Genomic DNA, 24,078 nt, shown 5'->3' with positions numbered 1-24,078 from the left:
AATGCTACTTGTACCAAGTTTTCAATGAATAATGTTACAGTTATGAATATTAAATGATTTAAGTCTGACACAAAAATGAAATCCACAGCAAGCACACTTCAACTAGGTCTTCTTGAAAATAAATCTGTGGGAAAGACGGTCTAACTTATTTATTCCAGCCACTTCAGTAGTGTTGCAGTTAAATCAAAAATCCTCTTGATCCTGACGTAGTGGTTTCTACAGTGACCAAAGACCATGTCCTAACTACCAGTAGCCTAGTCGGCAAGAAGTGTATTTGGCCAGCACTCATTTCCAAAGCAGAAATGGGCAACAATCCAATTACAGATAGGTCAATGTCAACTAAGTCTAGAACATAGCTCAAGTTCACCCCTATGTCTGTAACAACATATCTTAATGGCTCTTGATGGCAACTACAGAAGATACTCTGCTACTCAATCCACTTGTGTGCTGTATAATTCTAGTAATTTTTCAGTGAACACTGATGTTTTACAGAAATTCCAGCTCTGTTTGAAATTCAGCTCAAAACCAAGCAATTCAGCAGATTTTCAGCTTAAAGTGAAGTACTATAAAGGCACAGTTCTCTTTCAACATCAAATTGATGCTCTACAACATAAAGCAGAGTGCAGTAACATAACACCTATCACATAATCCAATGACTGTCACAGATGAAGTTATTAAAGTAACAGGCAAATCGAGTGAATTCTGAGCATGCCTAACAGTATAAAGTTAGGGAAAGGGACAGTTCGACAGATTTTTATTCTTTCACACTAAAAGATACAGATGGCAAGATACAGACAGGATAGGTGGTCTGCGAGATGGGTAGGAAATTGGCTAACCACTGCACTCAGATGGTGGTGATCAATGGTTTTCACTCAGGCTGCCAGCCTGTCACAAGTGGGGTCTCCCAGGGACTGGTACCCACGCTGTTCAACATCTTCATAAATGATCTGGACGATGGGATTGAAAGAACCCTCACCAAGATTGCTGATGACACCAAATTGGGTGGTGAGGTGGACACGTCAGAAGGAAGAGCCTTCTTACAGAGAGACCAGGACAGGCTGGAAAAGTGGGCTAGAAAGAACTATGAAGTTTAATGAAGACAAGTGCAAGGTCCTGCACCTGGGACAATATAACCAAAGAGCCCAGTACAGACAAGGATCTGTGTAGCTGGGGAGCAGCTGAAAGGGACCTGGGTCTTGGTGGACAACCAGCCAAACATGAGTCAGCAGTGTGGTGCCACAGCAATGAAGACAAGTCAGATCATGGGCTGCATCAGCAAGGCATTACTAGCAGAGACAGAGATGTGACCATCCCACCCACTGTACTCAGTGCTTGTAAGGCTGCAGCTGGACTACTGTGTCCAGTTCTGGTTCCCACAAATCAAAAAGACACGGACGGACGACAGACTGTTCAAAGGAGGGCCACAAAGATGATCAAAGGGCTGGAGAACCTGCCCTATGAAAAAAGTCTTAAAGAGTTAAGGTCTTTTCACTCTGGAAAAGACAAGGCTCAGGGGGACCTCATCACAGTTTTCCAGTACTTAAAGGGCAGCTACAAAGAAGACACGTTCTCTCTTCACAAGAAGCCACACGGAGGGGACAAGGGGCAATGGGTACAAGTTGCACTGGGAGAGGTTTCATCTTGATATAAGAAATAAATTTTTTACAGTGAGAACAATCTACCAGTGGAACAACCTCCCCAGGGATGTGGTGGAGTCCCCCATCACTGGAGGTTTTCAAGACACAGCTGGACAGGTGCTAGATAATCTCATCTAGGCTGCCTTTTCCACAAAAGGTTGGACCAGATGATCTTTGGAGGTCCCTTCCAACTTGGGCTGTTTTATATTTGAATCTCATTTTTCTTATTATATTATTTCAGTTTCCATTAAAAGTTTTGTAAAAAATTTCTTGAAACATAGGCAGTGTAAGAAGTTCAGTAATCATAAGCAACTATGTGAAACTGGGTGGGAAGATCATTAAAGAACAAGTACAAACTTTAAATCGCCACAGGGCTGTAAAAAAACCCAACAAAACCACTAACAGAAAAGTATGAACAGACTATTGCTACTGTGACTTTAATCAAATGTGTGGTACTAGAGACACCGAACATTTGTCTTCTTCAATGCAAACACCAGAAGTACTTGTCTCATCTATCTCATCTATCCACACAAAAATAAGGGCAGAGCAGATGTTGATTAATGCCACAGAGTACAGTATTGTTCCAGAAATTAGATACTTTTTTTTCCCAATTAAATAATGGGGTATCCTATCAAAATAGGTCACTGAGTCCATACCACTGCAAGTGGACACAAAGTAAAAGGACCAAAGAATTTTTACAGAGTTACATAAGTACTTGAAAGCGTACATCCCTTTGAAAGTAATTTTTGAAAAATCAATCCTAAAATACTAGATAAAGCCAAGGAAAGAGCAATGGACATAGGCACACAAATCTTGGCACAGAAACCATTTCCTACAGTTACATCTGGCCCTCCATGAGGATGTATTTGAAACAAACTGCCTAGCACTGCCTTCTGGTAGCATCTCACAACTCAGGAACCCCTATGTCAGATAGGAGCTGTATTTTACTATACCAAAAGATTGAGGGTAGGTCTCCATGGCATGACACAGAATTCCCAGATGTATTTAAACTAGTGTTGAACAAATGACAGTGAATATTGGAGAAAGTACAGCCAAGCTGGTGCCATTCTTTGCGGTAACTAAGTTGTAAATTAAAAATATCCCTTGCATTTGCTGCTGAGAAATTCCTCTGAAGGATATACACTTTTTACATACCTTCTTCTTGTGAGGATTGCATAGAAAATTTCATATGTAGCAAGAGATCTACTACCCAGTCCAGAGATTTAATAACATCATTGAGGGGAAACTGGTTACAATATAACCATTCAGCAAATTCCATCAGATAATCAACTTTCTGCCATTCATTTTCTTGTTTCTGTAACAGTAATAAAGCAAGAGGTGATGTAAACCATAGAAATTATATTCAAAAGTTCAATATAGTCTTAACAGAAGCAAAAAATAATCATTTGACAGTAAGCAGTTTTATTGGCATCACATAATCAGAGTTATGCTAAACAGAATGTAACAGAAAACTCTACCAGTTAATTCTTTGCTTTATCAAAACTTCTTGCAATTGGCTACTCTTAGACATTTTTCTTTGACGGGACTCAGCTGAACTTTACCGGATACCAAGATTCAACCATACACAGTTTTCCAACTGAAGAGCAGTTTTGAAGTTATAAAAAGTAATGGTCAAGTAGTATATGGCCTTCCTACCAGTTCAATTCTATACTTCACAGAACTTGCAATCCCATGAATCACTTGAGAAACATCACTCCATCAGCATATAGTAAAAACTGACAAACCTGTAAAGCAATAATTGCATTTTGAAAACAGCTTAACTGTCCAACAACACTTCTGGAGACTGTTACCAAATGACGCCACATATGTGACAAATAATCTTCACTTTCACCGCTGAATTTCTGAATGTCCATCGTAAAATTGCATCCCAATCCTGCCTTCACTGTAGCCATATGTTTAAAAATCAGGCTAGAAAAAGACCAAAAAAATTGCAAACTACTTGCATCTGTACCTGTAAAGTAACTTTGTGAGTAGGACAGATATACTAGTTCATATCAGTATAGTACAGAGATGTAAAGTTCATAAACTGACATAAAAGGGCATAAATCTTTGAACTCGGATAAGACTATGTAAACAGTACCCTAGATAATTTAGTTTCCATTTAACATAAATGGTTTACAGCTAGGAAAATTAAAGTTTCTGCTATATAGCCACATTTCATGGCCTATTTTCTTGGAAAAGTAAGACACTACTTATATACAAGTTTTAAAAAAATGAAATTTACAAATATTACGAACAGATTAACGATAAGAAGCACTGCCAACGTACGTCTTTTTTATTGAAAAGACACAACAGTGTTTTCTAAGAACTGACAAGCTGACAAAAAGTAATCAATATTTTCCCAATGCAAAATAAAAAAATACTCAGAGTTTTATACTTCTCAAGAATCAGGATGCTTATTTTAATAAAAATAAGTCAACCAACTTACAGCCTGTGTCTTGTCTGAGGCAAAACTTGAATAGCTTCATCCAGGACTTTTAGTGCTGTCTCCCAATCAGCTTTATCAGCATATATGTGGAATAATAACCCATATAGGGAGGTTCTTAATGTCAGATCTTCCTCAGCACCTTTGAAGTATATTCAAATGATTTATTAATATACTGCAGAATTAGAATAATGATATTACAAAATACTGGGTGTTTTTTTTATTACCAGATCAAAAAAAGGAAAAACATGCCTGGTAGAAAGCATCCAACTGATAACCCAATACTTTGAAAATCCTTTGTAATCCACTGATGCAAAGGCAACGTATCTTTCTTCTCCTAAAAACACGCACAAAAAAAAAAGAAAAAAAAAAGCAGAAAAAAGCCCTTTATCTTTCAGTTAACATATGTCTTTAAGTATTACTGTACTTCTGTTTCATTTGTAAACCAATTCATACGGTTAATATGAACTATTAACCTGTTACTTAAATAGCTACTTGTGCAGGAGATGAAAACCACAGGCATTTCTCCAGAATGAGTTCTATAATACAAAACCAATACAGCACTAACCAGACTCAGTAATATTCAATCAGTTACACTGATTAAATAACATGAAATCTTGAAGTCTCTGTCAGAGAATCACAGAACAGTTGAAGTTGGCAGGGACCCTCTGGAGCTCTCTAGTCTACACCCTTGCTCAAAGCAGGCTGAAATAGAGCAGGTTGCTCTGGGCCTTGTTCAGTCATCTTTTGAGTACTCCAAGCAGAGACTCCACAACCTCTCTGGTCAAAAATGAGTAACAGCTTATTTTTTCAGACTATTTTCAGATCGTTTTTAATTATGACTTAATGTCTCTTGTCCCATTTTGGTTAGCTGGCTTTACCTGTGAAAAATTGACCATCACAATTCTCACCCAAAGGTGAGAGACATGATAACTGTTTCCCTCCCCTCTACAGCACAGTTTTGCAACTTCAAAGATAAATTCACTGTCTTGTTTCACAAATAGATCCATATACATTTCTACTGATATACTGACCACTGAATACATAAAGGACTACGGTAATAAATCATCTGATCTGTAGCTACAACTTTTGTGTAATCATTACATTAGCATCATCAAAGATTTATCAGATTTGGTCAAAACAGCATTTACTTCCGTGAAGGCACGAAGTCCTACTAATCTAGTGGCCTTCTACGATGGAGTGACTGCATCAGGGGACAAGGGAAGAGCTATGGATGTCATCTACCTGGATTTCTGTAAGACCTTTGATACGGTCCCCAGCAACCTTCTCGCTGCTAAATTGGAGAGATACAGGTTTGATGGATGGACTGTTAGATGGATAAGGAAGCGGCTGGATGGCCATGTCCAAAGAATTAGTCAATGGCTCAATGTCCAAGTGGAAACCAGTAATGAGTGGCATCCCTCAAGGGTCCATACTGGGACCAATGCTGTTTAATATCTTCATCAGTGACACAGACAATGGGATTGAGTGTGCTCTCAGCAAATTTGCTGATGACACCAAGCTGAGTGCTGCAGTTCGTGTGCTAGAGGGAAGGGATGTCATCCAGAGGGACCTTGACAGGCTTGAGGAGCGGGCCTGTGCAAAGGGCCAAGTGCAAGGCCAAGTGCAAGGCCCTGCACCTGGGTTGGGGCAATCCTCAATATCAGTCCAGACTGGGGGATGAATTAAGAACAGCCCTGCGGTGAAGGACTGGTGGACGAAAAACTGGACATGAGCTGGCAATGTGTACTTGCAGCCCAGAAAGCCAATTGTAACCTGGGCTGCATCAAAAGAAGCGTGGCCAGCAGGTCGAGGGAGGCGATTCTCCCCCTCTGCTCTACTCTGCTGAGACCCCACCTGGAGTACTGCATCCAGTTCAGGGGTCCCCAGTACAAGAAAGATGGGGAGCTGCTACAGCAGGTCCAGAAGAGGGCCACAAAAATGGTCAAAGGGCTGGAACACCTCTCCTATGAAGAAAGGCTGAGAGAGTTGGGGTTGTTCAGCCTAGAGAAGAGAAGGCTCTGAGGAGACCTATTTGTAGACTTTCAATATAGAAAGGGGTTTTACAAGAAAGATGGAGAAAGACTTTTTACCAAGGCCTGTAGTGACAGGACAAGGGGCAACAGTTTTAAACTGAAAGAGGGTAGATTTAGATTGGAAATAAGGAGGGGACTTTTTATGCTGAGGGTGGTGAAACACTGGAACAGGTTACCCAGAGAAGTTGCGGATGCCCCGTCATTGGAAGTGTTCAAAGTCAGGTTGGACGGGGCTTTGAGCAACCTGATCTAGTGGAAGATGCCCCTGCCCATGGCAGGGGGGTTGGACTAGATATCTTTAAAGGTCCCTTCCAACCCAAACCATTCTATGATTTTACGATTCTGTGGAAGTAACGTAAGGGTAAAGGACAGCTTCAATCTGACCACAGCAAATTGAGAGAAAAAACAATCTGTAACCTTGTTTTAAGGAAGCTAGAAATAGCAGTGGTAAAGTACTTGCTTTTACTTTTCTTGTACTACACTGCTTGATGATCTGAGATGCAGAATCACATTGGTACCACTGAGCTTGAATGCAAGAATTATTAATAAACCCTCCAAGCTCTACTTGAAATTGTGCCCATGGAAATGCACAGGAAAACTCACATCAGCTTCACTGACATGTAAATCAAATCTAGAAAGAAAAATGGATAGGCTCTGGGGAATTTTGAAGTTAAGAAAAGTTGTATATATGTAGGGATGTTTCAGTGTGCAGAAGAAACTTCATATTGCGAGATGTGTTATATGATACACACCACCTACATATTGTTTCAAAGGGATGACTCCTTCAGTTTACACATGCTGTTCATAACCAACAAGTATTGAATTTTATCACTGATTCCCAGCACAGTTTGAATTATAACTCCTTCCTACTGCCAAAGTGCTAAATAGTCTGTTAAAAAACTAAAGATAACAGTAGAAATTCCTTTTTGGGTAGAAGAGAAGTGGGGAACCTTAATTTATTTACTTTTTTTTTCCTGAGTTTGTGTTTTAAGATCTATTATCCTTTCCGGAAGTGACAGATTTTTTTTCTGGATTTTCTTTTGAATATTTTCTAAACATTCCCTTTTGTAAGCTTCACAAAGTGAAACACTACAGCCCTTCAGACAGCAAATTATTTTGAAGAAAACTGTTGCAAGTCTGACAATTGCCTAAAACCAGAAGAATCACCAAATGGAAAAAAAGAGCATGTGATTCCCTGTATGTGTGAACGTCTGCTATGAGAATGCAGGTAAGAAATGATATATGTGTTTATGACAAATAAGTCACTTTCCCCTCTTAGGAAAGGTATTTTGAAGTATGCACCCAGAGCTTCAGAGCAAACCAGATTTTTTCTTTATCATCACTACCAATCACTAAACACAAGCACAATTAACAATACCTATTAGATATTCTTACCTGTTTATTTTTAGATTCTGCTTTAATTATATTCTTAAGAATTATTTCAGTAGGTTCTTTAAACTGCTCTCTGTCATGTGGAGAACCCAGCAAAGGTAAACATGTGTTCCAAAAGTGTCTAGCTGCAAACATTACAAGGGAATAATTTCCGGCTTCACCTGCGTACCTGAAGAAAGTGAAGTACAGCTTAATGAAGGAAAACAATCACACTCTAGCCAAAATAAAGGATTTTACTTCTACAAACATCTGGGTTTACTTGATCTAGGCACCACCATATATAATCTCAGCAATGAGGGGTTAGCATATGAGCTTCATACAAAAGGTATTTTCCATTTTTATATACAAAACACCTTCACACATTCAACAGAAGTAGCAATAAACAAGTACCATATTGATGGTTTTACTGTATTTCTGTGTAATCTTAGCTCAAGAGCCTTCATTAAGAAAATAGTAGAAGTCTACTTGAGATGTTCTCATTGGAATAATCTACTTTTTTGGCTTCCTTTTATGTTAATTTCTCATTCTAATAACATTACAAAATAGAACAAGACAATTATTAAAATGCTATGGATTTTGCATAGTACAGTACCACTGTAACACAAGAATATACCCTGAATGCCTCTAGCTGCATTCAAATTGTTTTGAGCATATTCCATGCAAATGTTACATTGAATTAATAAAATTTAATAATTCTCCAGATTGTGATACAACACAGTACTCATATGAGTGAGCAAAAGCTTTAGAATTTAGCTAAAAATTATGGATTGGTATTAAACAATCACCCATTGAATAGTTTCACTATTTTACAAAAAGTAGGTTTTTAATCTGGTGATCTTTATCATTTTCTCCCACAGTTTCATGATTTTTAGAGTCCATATGCTCACATACCTTATGTCTTAACACTAGACTTATTAAGGCCTAGTTTTTGCTCACCACTCCTTGTTTCCCTTTCAGGATGTGTTGAGATATATATATATATATATATATGCTCAATCCTTCCTGAAAAAGTGCTTGTCATAACATGCAAATCTAAAAAAATACAGATTCATCCGCAACATGACATGACCTTAGATTTCTGTTACACTGGCTAGTCTAACTTAATTCATCACTCTCTTTTTAGTGATCAATGGAAGGAAGAAAGTATTACAATGTTAACAGCCTCATGTCAGCCATCACGTGCTCATCTTCCAAGAGTTCTAATTGCCTACTTTTGCTCATTAATTTATCTCTTCCAAATAGCAAAGAACTCATACCAAAGTCATGCAGCATTCACGCATCACCTTCTCCTGCCTATTCATTATTTAAATCAATCTTTCTACTTTGGGTTCATGACATACAGTTCACAATATTAATATGATGCTCAGCAACAGCAGAGGCTGAGGACTGACTGGCTGAGGAGTAGCTCTGCTGAAAAGGATGTGGGGGTCTTAGTGGACAGCAAGCTGAAAACCAGCCAGCAGCATGCTCTGGCAACAGCAGCATCCTGGGCTGTATTAACAGGAACAGACAATAAATTGAGGGAATTGATTATCACCCTCTAGTCAGCACTCTTTAGACCACATCTAGATACTGCATTCAGTTCTAGGCCACCCCAACACATGCTAGACATGGACAAACTGCAAGGAGCTCAGTGGAGGGCCACCAAGATGATCCACGGACTAGAGCACTTGCTTGAGAGGAGAGGCTGAGTACAGGGCTAGTTCAGCATGGAGAAGAGTTGGCTTTGGGGGACCTAACACGGAGAAGTTTCTTAATAACCTAACGAAGTTATTGACAAGCAGCAGACAGGCTCTCCACAGTGGATGGCAGGACAAGCAAGAACGGGCATAAGTTGAAATACGAAAGGTTCAGAGTGGATATGAGCAGAAACTTTTCCTCCATGAGTACAGTCAAGCAGTGGAGCAGGCTACTCACAGAGGTTGTGCAGTCTCTGTTCCTGGAGGTTTTCAAGACCAGACTGCATAAAACCCTGGGCCGGCCCTGCTTTGAGCAGGAGTTTGGACTAGAGCCCTTCTGAGGTCCCTTCCAACCAGATTTTCCTATGATCTTATGACATTACAAGATCAGCTATGTGGAAGATATAGTACTTGATAAATTTACTAAACTGTAAAAATCTGTCAAATCGTTTGTTAAGCATTTCAACTCACAACTACTTTGATTTTTATCAGTCTTGGGAGAGAATACGTTGATCCCCAAATCTGTAAATCAAAGTTTAGGTTTGTTTTGTATTAGTCTTCTCTCAAAATAAAACATACCTGGCACTCTGAACAAAGGCTCTTGATGCTGCCACACGCAAATGTTTTCTTCCAGACAAATTTTCCATTATACTCTTTCCTTGTATACAGGCAGTAGTGCTTAACATTTCTTGTCTCACTCTGTTACTGAATAAAGGCAAATAATTCAAGAAGTGCTAGTCTTACAGTCTAAGAACATACTGGTTCCTATTAATGATGCTTTCAGATTGTTACTAAATAAATGTCCCTAGCTTTGGAAGTTGACTTTTTAAAATCAGAAAATATTTGAAAAACTGAACATTTTGTGAAAAGATATCAGGAATAAAGTATCACTTTCACAGCCGTAATGAAAATAACTGTGAAATCAGAATTAAAAAATTATTATCTACATTTAGCAAGGGGAGAAAATAGATTTGGGGTTTTCTCCCCATTATTCACTATTATACATCAAACAAAATATTAGTCCAAAGTCAAACTTACATGGCAAGCAATTAAAAACAGAAATAGGGAAAATTAGACAATTTTTGATACTCTTTTGGAATTGGTCTCGCTTATGTCTGGTAAAGTATGCACCGGGCTTTGGAGAAATTGATTTGGATCATATTCCACTACATTTAAAAGAAAAGAATGTAGATTTCAGTCCCAGCAGTTAAACAGTTAAAAATAAATAAGTAAATAAATTTGATAACTTTGGTTAATAGTGATTTTGTAAGAAAAGAAGTAATACAATTTGCAAGATTTTTTTTCAATGTCTTAGTTACAATGTGCAACCATATACAGAAACGTAGACATTCTAGTTGGTCTAGTTCCTACCCTGAGGTGAGAACTATCATGCAGTTATGATTTGTGTCCACGAGAGGACACCAGTGTTCTACAGTACAAGTTAACAACAACAAAAAAAAGTTTTTAAAAAAAAATTAACCCTTCTTTGTTCTGAAGTTATGCTTTACCATGAGAAGACTAATTTTGTCTTCCATTTCTCTGGAAACAGCATTGACAAATCCATGACTACATTTCTTTGTCAAAGAATCAAACATTTTATCATTCACTAGTTTGCAGATTGCTAGATACGCAGCAAGTATTTTCTCAATTTCTGTAATGTTCTGAAACTATATATTTCATATTAAGATATCTTATTTGGGTTTACATTTTTTTCCCCATGTAGCAAACAACCACGAACTTGAAAGAGGAGAATATTTTTTTAAAAGAGAAGTTATTTTTCAGAGAGAAAAATGAACAAAAATTATATTTGAAGTGTTTCACATATTTATTTCAAACTTCCTACATTCCAACAAAATGTTACTAAATGGAGTGATTCCTTCCTCTTTTGATAAAATTACATTCTGTTTTTGGAGGAAATTATATTAAAAAATGGAAGGATTGAAGGATATCACCTTGTTAGAATAAAGGACTCCACCAACAGATCCGTCTATATAAGAAATCTTTTTTTTCTTCTTTTCTTTGAGATCAAAGTTTTAAACTACCAGCTAAGGAAGACACTGGGCTTTTAAAGGAATGAGCTACATTCCTATTGCACCCATATGCATAGCCGGTAATACAGACCATAAAGACTACCTGACACCGGAGCTTGGAATATAGTAGCTGCTATCACCTATTATCATTCACAGCTCCATCTTGTTCCATGAACTGTGTAGACCCTTTGTGTATTAGAGCCAGTTCAGCGTTGGAAGCAATTTGCATCAGCAAAAGAACTGGAATAAGCTACTTTCTGCTTGGAAATTACAGAAGTGTGAAAAGACCGTGATTGCCAGAGACCATTTCAGAAAAGCAATGCTCCCCAGGAAGACACTCAAGCACATTTATATATGACCTGTTGACTCACTTGGATAACAAAATTCATCTATCTTCCTGAACTGGGTCCAGAGCCACAATCTGGATCTCAAACTGCCTTTTACTCAGGCTACGCTGCAGAGTTAAAACATCATCTGCAGTACTTAAGTAACTGGCAACGACAGAGTCAGCAGAAGTAGGAAAATTTCACTTTCATCTCTAACTGTACAGTTTCTTTGTAAAAAAGATTCTTTCACTTTTGATTATGTGATCAGATGCATTTACCCTATATACTCTTTCTTCAAAACTTAGTTGAAGTATACCACAGTATCATGCAAAATTCCATGTACTTACATTTCATATTTCTTAGTATCTCTGTTTTGTAAAAAATTCTCATCTGATTGCAAGATCCTTCTGGAACAAGTCATCACTATTTCATATTCATGTGATACATATGCAAAATATGTAAGTCGTGTCAGTGTCTGCAATTCCACTAAGGAATCTGACCAACTGCATTCTAAAGCCAATTTCACTAACTGGAAAAAAAAAAAGGAAAAGAAAAAAGAAAAAAAAAGAGTTTAAATCTCAGGTTTTTATCATGCTCTTTTCTATAGCACTTACATGCTTACAGCTGTATGTTCCATACAATCCATGTGGACATGGAACAAGTACGTGATAAAACAATCTAGAAAACCAAAGAGTTACAAGAACAATCAAAATATACAATAGAGAAGCATCGTTCACCCTGTAGTAAGTATTATAATAGTATATGAATAGTATATGTAAATCCAGCTGTAAGTGTGCGTGCCTTTTGACCAGCACTATCTGCCAGGATGTATTACACGTCCTCAGTCTTCTTCTGAAAACCAGTGGAACAGGACTTCTGAAATTCACAGTCCATTTTAGTTAAGCCAAAGGTAAGAATGGGAGCTGGAACTGGTTTTACAACAACAGTGTTTCATATATAGTTTCATTATGGCATCTAAACGTCTTCCTTGCTTTTGCATACATCAGTCAGAAAGTTCTATCTTTTTAAGATAAAGGGAATTGTTAATGAATTGGTCAAAATGAGGATACTACAATACTGCTCTCCAAAACTAAGCCACTGAAGTAATAGCTAAAGCTGACTCATAATATTTGGCATAAATCTGTAGAGCAACTAGAATTAGATACCCATATATTTGTAAGGACACAGATCCTAAACTTTAGAAAGAAGGACTTCTATGAAAGTGTTCAAAAATGTCACCAGATTCCTAGCTAAATGGGGAAATACATCTTAGTCCTTTAAGAAAGCTCTTTACAGGAGGTAGAAATTATAAATGTGGTAATCCAACAGGTAAGACTACAACTCACTGTTTTGAAAATAGAGGGTATAAACCTTTCTACACCACCTTTATTCCTCCTGAATAGCCTGGTAACCAACAGAATCACAGGAAAAGTGTGGCATAATTCAGCGTGAATAATCATGGAAGACTGATCAAAAGCAAGTACTTTAAGAAACTAAACCTCATATAAGACTCATCAAAAAGCCACGTAGTTCTTTAAATAGTAACAAATTGTAGTTGTGTTCTACCTTGCAACTGCCAAAAGTAAATTCACTATAACATGAAGTTTTCTGTTGAAATTCTGCATATTTCCAATACAAACTCTAAAATATACCTCTCTACAACTACCTGAAAGGAGGTTATAATGAGGTGGGTGTCAGTCTCTTCTCCCAGGTAACAAGTGATAGGACAAGACGAAATGGCCTCAAGTTGCACCAGGGGAGGTTTAAATTGGATATTAAGAAAAAATTCTTCACCCGAAGGGTTGTCAAGCATTGGAACAGGCTGCCCAGGGGAGTGGTTGAGTCACCACCATCCCTGGAGGTATTTAAAAGACGTGTAGATGTGGTGCTTAGGGACACGGTTTAGTGGTGGACTTGGTAGTGTTAGGTTAACAGTTGGACTCAATAATCTTAAGGGTCTTTTCCAACCTAAATGATTCTATGATTCTATGATTCGCTAAAGTTTTCTCCACAAAAAATGGAAAGTCAGAAGTATGGTTCTATACAGAATTCATCTGAATCCATTATGCTCATCTGATGGTTATGGAAATAATCTGTTAGACCAACATGGGAATAATTTTAATACTGGTATTCTAATGCTATCTGTTTTTTGGATAAATGAAAATATTCAGTCACAAAAATCTTCCACCTGTCATAACTATTCAATCTCTTGGGAAGTTTTAAAGGAAATAATGGTACAATAAAATTTTCAGAATTAATTTTGCCTCCATCCAAAACTGAAACTGAAATCACATTTATACTACGCAATTTCTTAAAACTCGAGAGCTAATAAAACAAAACTAAATACCTGAGATAAGCTAGGAACAGTGAAATCCATGAGACCCAAGCCATTACATGAATACATTTCTAGACCAACAAGAATTCTTGCCATAGGATTTTGTGCTTCATCATTATTCTAAGCAGAAATAAAAAATTCACATTAATAGATTTTTTTTTTTGCAAGTAAACATTATTAAGGACATTAATTGAGATGAAAAGGTAATAACTATGTTTGAAAACCTCAATCTGCATTAAGCAAGTCTTCCTCTCTTTATTGTGTCTTAAAATGGGGGATTTCATGTATTTATTTATTTTTAATTAAAATTGTGAACTCTGAACTACTACAGTTTCAACATTAAAAAAAACAGAGCAACAATACAATGAATGTAAATTCCATATATCACTGAGGGATTCTAGTTTTATAGACATAATAAAATAAAAAGATAGGAATAAAATATTAATTTCCAACTTACTAGGTCCATATTCTATATATAAAGAGACCATATTAAATGTTGATATAAATATAGCTGATTTTTCTTAACATTTTTTAATGTAGCCATTTTATTATTTTAAATGTATGAATTCAAAACCAACTTTGTTATACAGTCATCATATGACAAACATCATCATCATTATTCTTGGCAGCTAAAACCAGAAGGCAGAGTTAAGAAATGTAGACTCACTGTTACACCCAATGTGAAAAATTTGCTGTATTCCGTAAAGATTTATGGGAACTACAGCCAAAATGTATTTTCATACTGTATTCAAACATATAGAAGAAAATACACATTGATAATTTCAGTCATTATTAAATTAATTTATGAATTTAATTTTAATTTTCAAAGAAAAGTTTCAACATTATGCAGGATTTCAGAGAAGTAATACCTCCTCCTCAGTCCCAAGTTTATAGCTGATCTGCTGCTGATGTAACTGTTTTGCTTTCACCCACGTAGCAATGATCTGTTGCTGTGCAGCAATAGGTACTGTTTCATTAGATACGGTTCCAGTTGTCACATTTAGGGCAAATTCACAAATCTAAACACCAAGAAGAAGAAAAAAACTGAAAGACAGGAGAAATGTGGAAAGCTTTTTGTATGGAACATGCCATCCATTAGTTATTTTAAAATTATTGCACATGCATCTCTAAGCCTAACAACACCTCCATTAAGTCAAATCATACAGCAAACAGAAGTTACAGTACTCAGTCCCAGCTGGAAAGGAACTTCACTGTGCGTTTGGGGAGGACCTGTGGTGGCAGGAACTGTAAAAGATGGTAGCTTATTTTTTGCAAAAATGTCTACAATTTAACTTGTATGAATTGTAATATATGACAGCAGACCAAAAAAGACTACAAAAAAATGAGGGCTTTGTACCTCTAAGGCAGCTTTGATATCAGGAAGTCCACTGGGATCTACTGAAAAAGACTGGACGACATTTGCTTTTTCATGTTTCTTTGCTGCAACTTTTCTGCTTCTGTCTGCTAATGCATCTTTTTTTTTCTTCTCAGCAAGTTTTGGCTTTGGAATCCAACAAAGAATTAGGCCCCGAGCCAAAGCATTACATAACATCAATAAAATCGCAGTACTTCTGTAGAAGAACACAAAAATCAGAAGTGCATACTGCAACAGATATAAGAGGAAAGTAATAAAAGTTTATTACTTTCAAGTAATAAACATTACTTAAAAATCTAGATTTGTCTTAGAAAGCAAAATTATGGATGTCACAAAGAATTTTCCCATTGGAAAAGCAGTTAAAATGGTTAAACGTACAAAAAACCACAACCAACTTTCATAGTTTACACCGTATTTTTTCAGCTCTTTCTATAATTGAAGCTTCTATTTCCTCACAGAAAAAAAAAAATCATATTTATGTCAAACACATTTAAAATATAATTTTTTATTAGTGAGCTGCTATGCATGAAAATAATAGCTATTTCCTAAAAAATTAACCTAAGCCTAACCCCTCAGATAAAACCATTTATTTATTACACTGAATTACTCTTCATGCCAATCAACCGCTGAGCTGGAATTACCTTTTTTTTTTTTGAGAAAACACAAACTGAATTATGACTAAGACATTATTGCTGGTACATGCTAATACAAATATCAGAATTAATAATCAGGTATTACCAGTCTTCATCTCTGCACAAACTGCACTTCAGTCTTTGTTCTCCAATACTGTTAAAAGAGCCTTCTTTGCTACTGGTCCTAACAGTTCGCCTAGTGCTAAGGTCACTGTCAATCATATGCTAAAATGTCTAGGATTTTGTCCCACAGTCAGACTTTGACTTGAGCATCTCCTGTGTCATAGTCAATCATTCTCCCATTGCATTTACTATAGAACAAGATTTCTCTAAACAACTGTGGCATCTATGTTCCCATTTTCATGGTCTATAATGTGCACATTCCCTTTTTTTTTTTTCCCTCTTTTCTCTTATATTTCAGAACCAGTAGTAACCACCTTACTCTGATTAGAAAAATTTACAATGAACTATATTTACAATCTAATTCAACTTCAGTGCAACTGACAGTAAGCAAACGCATTTCCAGCTGGCCTGCAAACTCACACACTAAGAAAATTTTCCTGATTCTTTCTGACTAGCTTAACAAAATGCTATTTCACATGCACATGTTGCTATTCCACAATGAAGAGAAACTAATATTGCTTAGTCTAAAGTTAATATGGCTTATAGTGAATAGTAACAAAGAACAAATAGAAACAATTAAAAAGTCATTTTCACACCACAAAATTAAATTTATCTTCTGAACTACTCTGTATATACCAAAGTCCTTCTACTACTAATAAAAGCCAGCAACAAGTCTTTCACAACACGAAGTGATTGACAACATTTGTAAAAATATTTTTTCTGTTTTAGAAAAAAAAGAGCACGTTCATAACCAAACATCTAAGTTTACCCATTATGCCCAACTGTCTTGATGGCTCCAAGAAGAGTCTGCAGATATTCAATAATTTCCCTCTGTCTTCCTGAAGAGATAAGATGTCTATTGTAGTTTAAGATATACACCACAGCATTGTGAACAATCCAGGCTTCATTCAATTCTTCTCCTATTTCGGCTGCACGTTGGAAGTTTTCCATAGCGTACTGAGATAAGTAGTCTATCCATAAACTATAAAATTAGTATAAAGGAGCTGTTATTCCAAAATTTCAACACTAGAAGGAATTATATCACAAGGTTAAATATGCAGTAGTACATCTCAATCAACAACAATAGATTTTTTTTAATTACTCTTTAGTTGCATTTATTAAGTCTTCATCCATTAACTTATATTTTACTTGGATGAGATGACTCAGGAAAGGAATTAGTTTCAACATAAAATGAATAGTCTCTGACACTCAAATGCTATTAGCTTAAAAAATAGCGGCTTTAGTTCATGCTTCATCCACATGGTTTTTTACAATGCATGTGTGAATCCACACATCAGTGCTAGAAAACATTACATATCCATGACAGGGCTCTACTTGAATACAGATGCAAGTAAGGCATTCAACTCAAGTGTTAAGGAGGAGTGTTCTTCACTTAACAACTGCATGTGTTCTTGCACTCAAGATATCTCCAGATGTTCTGAAATGCTAAATTAATTTTTAATAGAATAACATCTTTTTCATAGTCCATGCAATAACTTTCTTTCAATAACTTTATTTCTTTTTTTTTCGTATCGAGATGTACCATTACTTAGAAAAAGCAATATTAAAAATACAGTCTTGAATGACCATACAGAATGGCCATGGTTAAGTCACAAAACCAAAAGCACAAACTGACACAGGGTATTACTATGTCAACAATGGTACAGGACACAGTAGATCAAAGTGGTTTTTTCCTACAAGTTTTTAATCTAATTGGATAAACTCAAAAACAGCTTAGTAGCAAATTTTGGAACAGAATCCTCATCTTTGTCCCTTGGTTCTGATCAGTTTATACTTTTTCCCATTTTACTGAACATTTGCAAGCAGACAGTGTGAGAAACTTTACTTAATCTTCAGACTTAATGAACAGACTTAGGGACACAATTCTGACATCCTACTCTTTCAGGACATGACCACTGTCACAATAAGGCTAATATCAGTATGAATATGAACAGAAGAGATTTTAAACATCATCTTCAAAATTCTCCCCCCTCTCCTCCTTCGCAAGAAATAATCGTGTGAGACCAGAAAAAAAACTGTACTTGCTATGTTCTACTCTCCCTTATTCATTTCAGTTGATTGAATGGAACAGACTGGTTTTGCAAACTGAAGTAGTTCATTGTATGTATTCGGGTACTTAGATGTCATTATAGTTACAGGAGCTATAAAGCCAGACAAAGAGTTTTTTGATTTGGGGAAACATATTTTTAAATATAGAATTTCATGGTCTAAATGTCAATATAACACAGATTTAATAGTTTTTAAGGTTGGGATACTAGCTTCTAGTTTCAGAGAAATAAATGTTAAATGAAAAATAAAATGAATACTCCAGAATGAAAGCAAACTAAAGAAAAATTATTTCAAATGGTTTTTTTTAGATTCTTTTCCTTTTCCCATTACCATGACTACCTAAAAATATGAAGCATCTGGTGACAATGAATTTTACTAAGAAGAAATAACTTTTGCAATTATCATCTGTGTGTGATAATAACAATCTGCTAGAGTTCCTAGGTCTTGTTATATATTAAAGAAAAGCACCTGTATGTTTTCCATTCTGGATCACTTTCAGGAAGATATGAAACATATCCTGGATGATACTGGCTTGTATCTTCTGGAGGTACAGCATGATCATTCAGTTCAATTCCCTGCAATCTTAATAAATGAACAGTTGCCTGGAAAGATACAGAGAAATAAATTTTCTACCCAGGTTATCATTGTGAAAATAGACTGTGATTTAGTATTAGTGTTGTTACCTCTTCAAAAATTAAAAAATACAAAATGCTTTTCAGATGTTGTACAGGCCTGTACAACTGTATGAAATACAATGTAAAACACTTCATAAACTTCCAATTGTCTACAGCTAATTTTACTAAATAATTTCATTAAGAAAAAAATCTATCTATTATATAAATATATATATATATATTTTAATCATGCTGGAACTTTAAGGATCCAGAAATGTGTCACATGTCAAACATTTACAATAGAATCCCTTGTAAAAAAGTGTTATCACCACCTGCAGTAAAACTATTGCTCTAGTTACTTTCACACAGTATTTTGATAAAGATGCTTCATGAAACTACTACTTCCTTTACTTCCTGTGGAGGTAGACAGGATTAATTAAACTCAAAATTCCAGTGCTTTAAGATTTATACATAAAATCATACATAAAACAAAACTAAATGAAACAAGTATGAATGACAGCTGTGTAATTTATTTACCTCTGCATTAATGAATCTTATTTCTGCTAATATTCTCAGTAAATCTCTTTCAAAAGAGAAGGATTTAGCAGGTAGTAATGATTCTCCTGGTAAACTGTCACCTTGATCATCATCCATCATAGTTGTACTAGCTTTCTTCTTCTGTGCTAAAAATAAATAAACAAATAAATAAAACCATTATTATTACCAGGCAAATCAGAAAAAAAATCACCATTTTAAAATTTTTTTCCTACACATTCTTAAATCTACAAGAAAGAGTTAACAAGTACAGACTTAAAATTATTTCACTCTTTTTTTTTTTCCATCAGTACAATTTATTGCACTCAAACCCCATTCTTCTCAAGCAGTGCTGAGGTATTGGTTACCTGTGATTGTGCTGCATTTGTGCATAAATTTCAGTATTTGCAGCAAATAACTTGCTCCAGTCATAACATGCATACTGAAATTACGTTAATATGAATATAACCCATGGCCTCTAGTTCAATTTTATTGCTTCAATGGAAGTGGAGCACTGGACATTACGTAGTGGCTAAAATCTCAGTGTTTAAATCATGGATGGGGTTGACTTTCTGGCAATATACACATCAATAAAGAGAATGCATTATTTTTCTTTGGTTTAATAATGAAGAGAAAGGACCAAGATTATTTTAATATAAACACAAAAGTAAGAGCATAAAAGCTGTCACAGTGGGTTCCCTCTACATTGTTGGCCAATAGTGGGTGTTTGAGGAAAGGCATAAAAAGTAGGATACACGAAGCTACTTTTTTTCCTGGCCTATCTTCACAGTTTTTCAGAATCTGCATCCAAGCAATCTCCTGAACCAGAGGTTCTGTTCGACCCATCAAGTTCAATACTCTTCGATAAAACTAACTTACCAGTCTTTGTCTAATTTTTTAAATTGTATTTATTATTCCAAAATAACCTTTTAATTTCTGTTAAAAAGTAATGTTTTTATTTTCTTAAAACCTACAGTCTGATAATTTGACTGGATTGCTCCTGGTTCCTAGACCTATCACACGTATTTACTTTCTCCAGACTACCCATGTTTCATCTTTCATCTCTTTTCCAAACTAAAGGGAAAAAGAAGTACTTACCAGAAACTCAGGGCAACCACGCACCAAAAGCATCATTAATAGGAACTGGTATGTTCTTTTTCTGTAACTCTAGAACGTCTTGAATTATTTGCCTTTATTCAGGCCTGAGAACCCAGCAAGCCTCTGTAGAGGGTCTTCACACTACAACAATTATCTTTGCCCTATCCTCAATATATAATTCTTCTCACCCACTAATCCTAGAATTAGTAACAGTAAAGAAAAATTAAGTTGTATATGAAAATGAATGGTGCCAACAGTTCCCAGAGAACTCCAGCCAATCATAAATTTCTCTTCCTGCCTTGAGTATCTACAAGCTTATTCACATTTCATTTAACTACAAGTAGTATTCCCACAGTTGGAAACTGCCCAGAATAGATTACTTCAACTGCTCCACCAAATGCAGCATTGTTTCCTTTGCATTTACAGAAACATGCAGCACTCAGTGAAAGTATGAATGGGTTTCCAGGAGGCCACTCTACAGTTCTTGAGAATGGAGACCTTCAGCGAGGTCACAGTTATTGTTTGATTTCTGATGAAGGTCTACCTCTGAAAGCATTGTCCAACTTCAGCAACCTCGTAACAAACTTTGATTGAACCATTTGAAACACTTCTGACCAGAGATGTCTTGGTCTCCTGCCTACCCAGGAAACGTGTTTAGACTGACACAGATAGAATTTTAAAGCCCTGTAAACATTCAGAGCATGAGAAAGACACCTTTACCCTGGAGATGCAAAACTTGTGAAAGAAAAAAAGAACATACCAGTTCCTATTAATGATGCTTTTAGTGCATGGCTGCCCTGAGTTTCTGGTAAGTGCTTCTTTTTCCCTTTAGTTTGGAAAAGAGATGAAAGATGAAACATGGCTAGTCTGGAGATGCAAAACTTGTGAAAGAAAACAGGTAAATTAATGCCCTATTTTAAGTGGATCTTGGAAACAATCTAGAGAAAAAATGTGGAATAGGTTCAATTAACATTGGCTAGAGAAAAAAACTAGCCAACAGGGTGTATACTAGAATTTAATCTATTCTTAAATGCGAGTTTTACAAACTCCCAGGCAAAAAAAACCTTTAACAGAGATACGTAAAAGTCAGCAAGCAGCTAGTGGTTTGAAAGTGCTCTTTCCCAGAGTTGAGAACTCTTTTAACGCGTGTGGTAGGTTTTCAGCAGACCCTCAAGGAACAAGGCACAAACCATGTCAGATACCTCAGAGGAACCACTAGTAAGGGCATAAAGGGTAAAAAATCTTACCACATGTGCCTCATACAAAATTACTGATAATCCATCTTTCTTCAGCTTCCTCAGGTAATGAAGTATGACAGAGATGGATAATACAGACCTAGATGACCATTAGGGAATGAACCTATTTTCTTAGATCGGTAGATACATCTCATGTAAGTACTTTTCTTTAGCACTGGTGAAACACTTTTGAAGGCAAAGTATGGTTTCAACAGAAAAATGTATTGACTGATTTTCTAGATTCAGAGGTAGAAAGAATATTCCATGTATGCCAAGACAGACAAGTCTCAGGGAACTTTGGGAACGGGAGGGAAGAAAATAATATTGGCTCACTCCTTCAAGTAACTCTAATAAATGAGGAAAAAGTTCCTCTTACAACATTCAAAAGAATTTGTTCACTTACTTTTTTTAGGTTTTGTTACCCTCCTAAACAAAGTTTCATCATACAAGAGACAAAATCTGCATGCTGCACGGCAGACATCCCATACTTCTTGTTTACGTGCAACTTTTGCCAAATCTGCCCAAAGTATAATTCTACCAAAGAAAAAACATACATAAAATTACTTTATAAGCAGGATTATCTTCCACACTTCAGGATCAACAAAAAAAATCATGTCAATGATGGCCATCATAAATAAAATTTTAAATCTAATGAAGATTAATGAAGGAAAGACTTCTTATCAGTAGCAAAGATAACACTATTACTTTATTAATTTAAAAAAAAAATCCCCTCAGCATATCAAGAGTGGAACAAAATTCTTGTTTTGGATAGTAACTATACTGAAATTTCAAAATGTGTGTGACACCCCTAATTATCTATCTTATAAAATAAACTAAACTAAATATTTCAGAACTGATGTTGAGAATTTCATAATAAGTCTTGAAAACAAGTTTGGATTTAGAATTTTTTAGAAAACAATTTAGTTTAAACTTCATCACAGGAATTTTTAGTGCAGCAAAAAAAAAGGAAACACCTCCTTTTAAATAAAGAATGATAAAATGATATACAAATAGTCAAAACAAAACCTGTCATTTTCCTACAGATTAATCTTTCTGACTCCCAGAATGGACTACTTCATTTCTTTATGAAAAAAGTTGTAGCATGCAATGTGGTACAAGGACCTAATAAGACACTTCAGCAAAGTTTAAACTGTACATCGTTATTCAGTCTTCCAGCCTTAATCCACTCATTCTTCTGTGTTCAGTTCATATCAATAGAATAGGTGAGTTTATGTGTGTATGTGAAAGAGCGGATTAGAAACAGTGGAAGAATACAATTATGCATAGCATGTGAACGTAATGGAACTTTTCAGACATAAAGTTAAACACATGTTTAAATGCTCTGCCAGGTCTGACTGAAGTATTCAGCATCTTACAATGTATCATCAAGTAACTTAACAGCTGCAAGAAGCAACTTTCCCATTAGAGACCTCTACACAAGACGAAAGAGATGCTTCTTGTCTACAGTAATTACCTCTCTCTGTCATTTTCATTTCTTAAGTGTTTCAAATGTTCATCAACTTTCTCCACACTTTTAATATGATGTTGTGCTTTTGCACAGAGGTAGCTTATTTGACTCCTACTTTTACCTGAGGAAACTTAGCAAAGAAAAAGGAATTTAAGGCAATTTTTAAGTGTTAGAGACGAAAAAATCCACATGAAGGGTATGCAGTTTGATTCATAACTACTTCCTGAAACACTTGAAATCCAGCCCTTTTTTCAGTCCTTCAAGCTTTCCCAAAACCAACCAACCATCATGAAAAAAACCACACCCCACCAGCATCTATTCTGTTTTTCCTGTATCTTCAGATATAGTTGTCCCATACAAAAACTGATTTATGCTTGTTTGGCCCCCAAATATCTCAAGTACACCTCTTTTCTGACAGGACATGCATTGCTCTAATTAGCCTCAGTTCAGAGTAAATGGATGAAGTAATACGTAAAGTTCACATTCATGCTGAATTTTAAGAACACTTATCTAATCAAACACATTTTCAATCAATATTAAAGTTTGCTGTTTTGTTTTCATTTGAGAATACTGACTTTTGTTCTACTTAGTCAACAAGATATTGGGCAAAAATATTAAACAAAGAAATAACCAACGCAGAAAAATGATGCAAAGGAGGAATAAGCTTGCCCCCTGAGGTAGAAGAGTACTCCAGTCGTACTGATACATCAAAAAGAGATTATTTTTTGCAGTGTAATGACATAGAGGAGATGCTTTGCATCAGAATACAAGTAACTTGATGTGACTGGGAAATCCGATGAGTTTGTACATCACTAAGTGATGGTCCCTACCATAATGCAGACTGAGTAAGTTTTAATTCGATCCTCAAAAAATTTGCCAAATAATAGCAGCAAATACATATAAACTATTTTGGGTTTTAAAATATATATATAAGCAGGTTCACCTACATTCACCTACAATGAAAAGAGGAGGCATAGTGTCTTACCATTCTTGTTAAAAATATTTTGCAATGCATTATCCAACATTTGATAAGGCTGTGTTACCTAAC

General features: G+C 35.9%; 1 protein-coding gene across 1 annotated transcript in view; it reads right to left on the bottom strand.

Moving 5' to 3' along the window:
- CFAP46 (cilia and flagella associated protein 46) overlaps positions 1 to 24,078 on the bottom strand; it is a 98,243-nt gene that overhangs the window by 40,682 nt on the left and 33,483 nt on the right. Inside the window, exons 16-31 of the mRNA XM_009326000.1 lie at positions 23,037 to 23,160; positions 21,966 to 22,096; positions 19,233 to 19,378; positions 18,550 to 18,683; positions 16,781 to 16,993; positions 15,374 to 15,452; positions 15,239 to 15,316; positions 14,751 to 14,900; positions 13,894 to 14,001; positions 11,894 to 12,075; positions 9,770 to 9,895; positions 7,515 to 7,680; positions 4,336 to 4,420; positions 4,087 to 4,225; positions 3,383 to 3,566; positions 2,793 to 2,952 (exon numbers count right to left, since the gene is read on the bottom strand). Of these exons, the coding sequence (XP_009324275.1) occupies positions 2,793 to 2,952; positions 3,383 to 3,566; positions 4,087 to 4,225; positions 4,336 to 4,420; positions 7,515 to 7,680; positions 9,770 to 9,895; positions 11,894 to 12,075; positions 13,894 to 14,001; positions 14,751 to 14,900; positions 15,239 to 15,316; positions 15,374 to 15,452; positions 16,781 to 16,993; positions 18,550 to 18,683; positions 19,233 to 19,378; positions 21,966 to 22,096; positions 23,037 to 23,160 (2,205 nt within the window). The remainder of the gene's footprint in view (positions 1 to 2,792; positions 2,953 to 3,382; positions 3,567 to 4,086; positions 4,226 to 4,335; positions 4,421 to 7,514; positions 7,681 to 9,769; positions 9,896 to 11,893; positions 12,076 to 13,893; positions 14,002 to 14,750; positions 14,901 to 15,238; positions 15,317 to 15,373; positions 15,453 to 16,780; positions 16,994 to 18,549; positions 18,684 to 19,232; positions 19,379 to 21,965; positions 22,097 to 23,036; positions 23,161 to 24,078) is intronic.

The sequence above is a fragment of the Pygoscelis adeliae genome, unplaced genomic scaffold, assembly GCF_000699105.1.
Source record: "Pygoscelis adeliae isolate BGI_AS28 unplaced genomic scaffold, ASM69910v1 Scaffold4, whole genome shotgun sequence".
NCBI classification, from domain to species: Eukaryota; Metazoa; Chordata; class Aves; order Sphenisciformes; family Spheniscidae; genus Pygoscelis; species Pygoscelis adeliae.
This window is presented reverse-complemented; position numbering and strand designations above follow the sequence as displayed.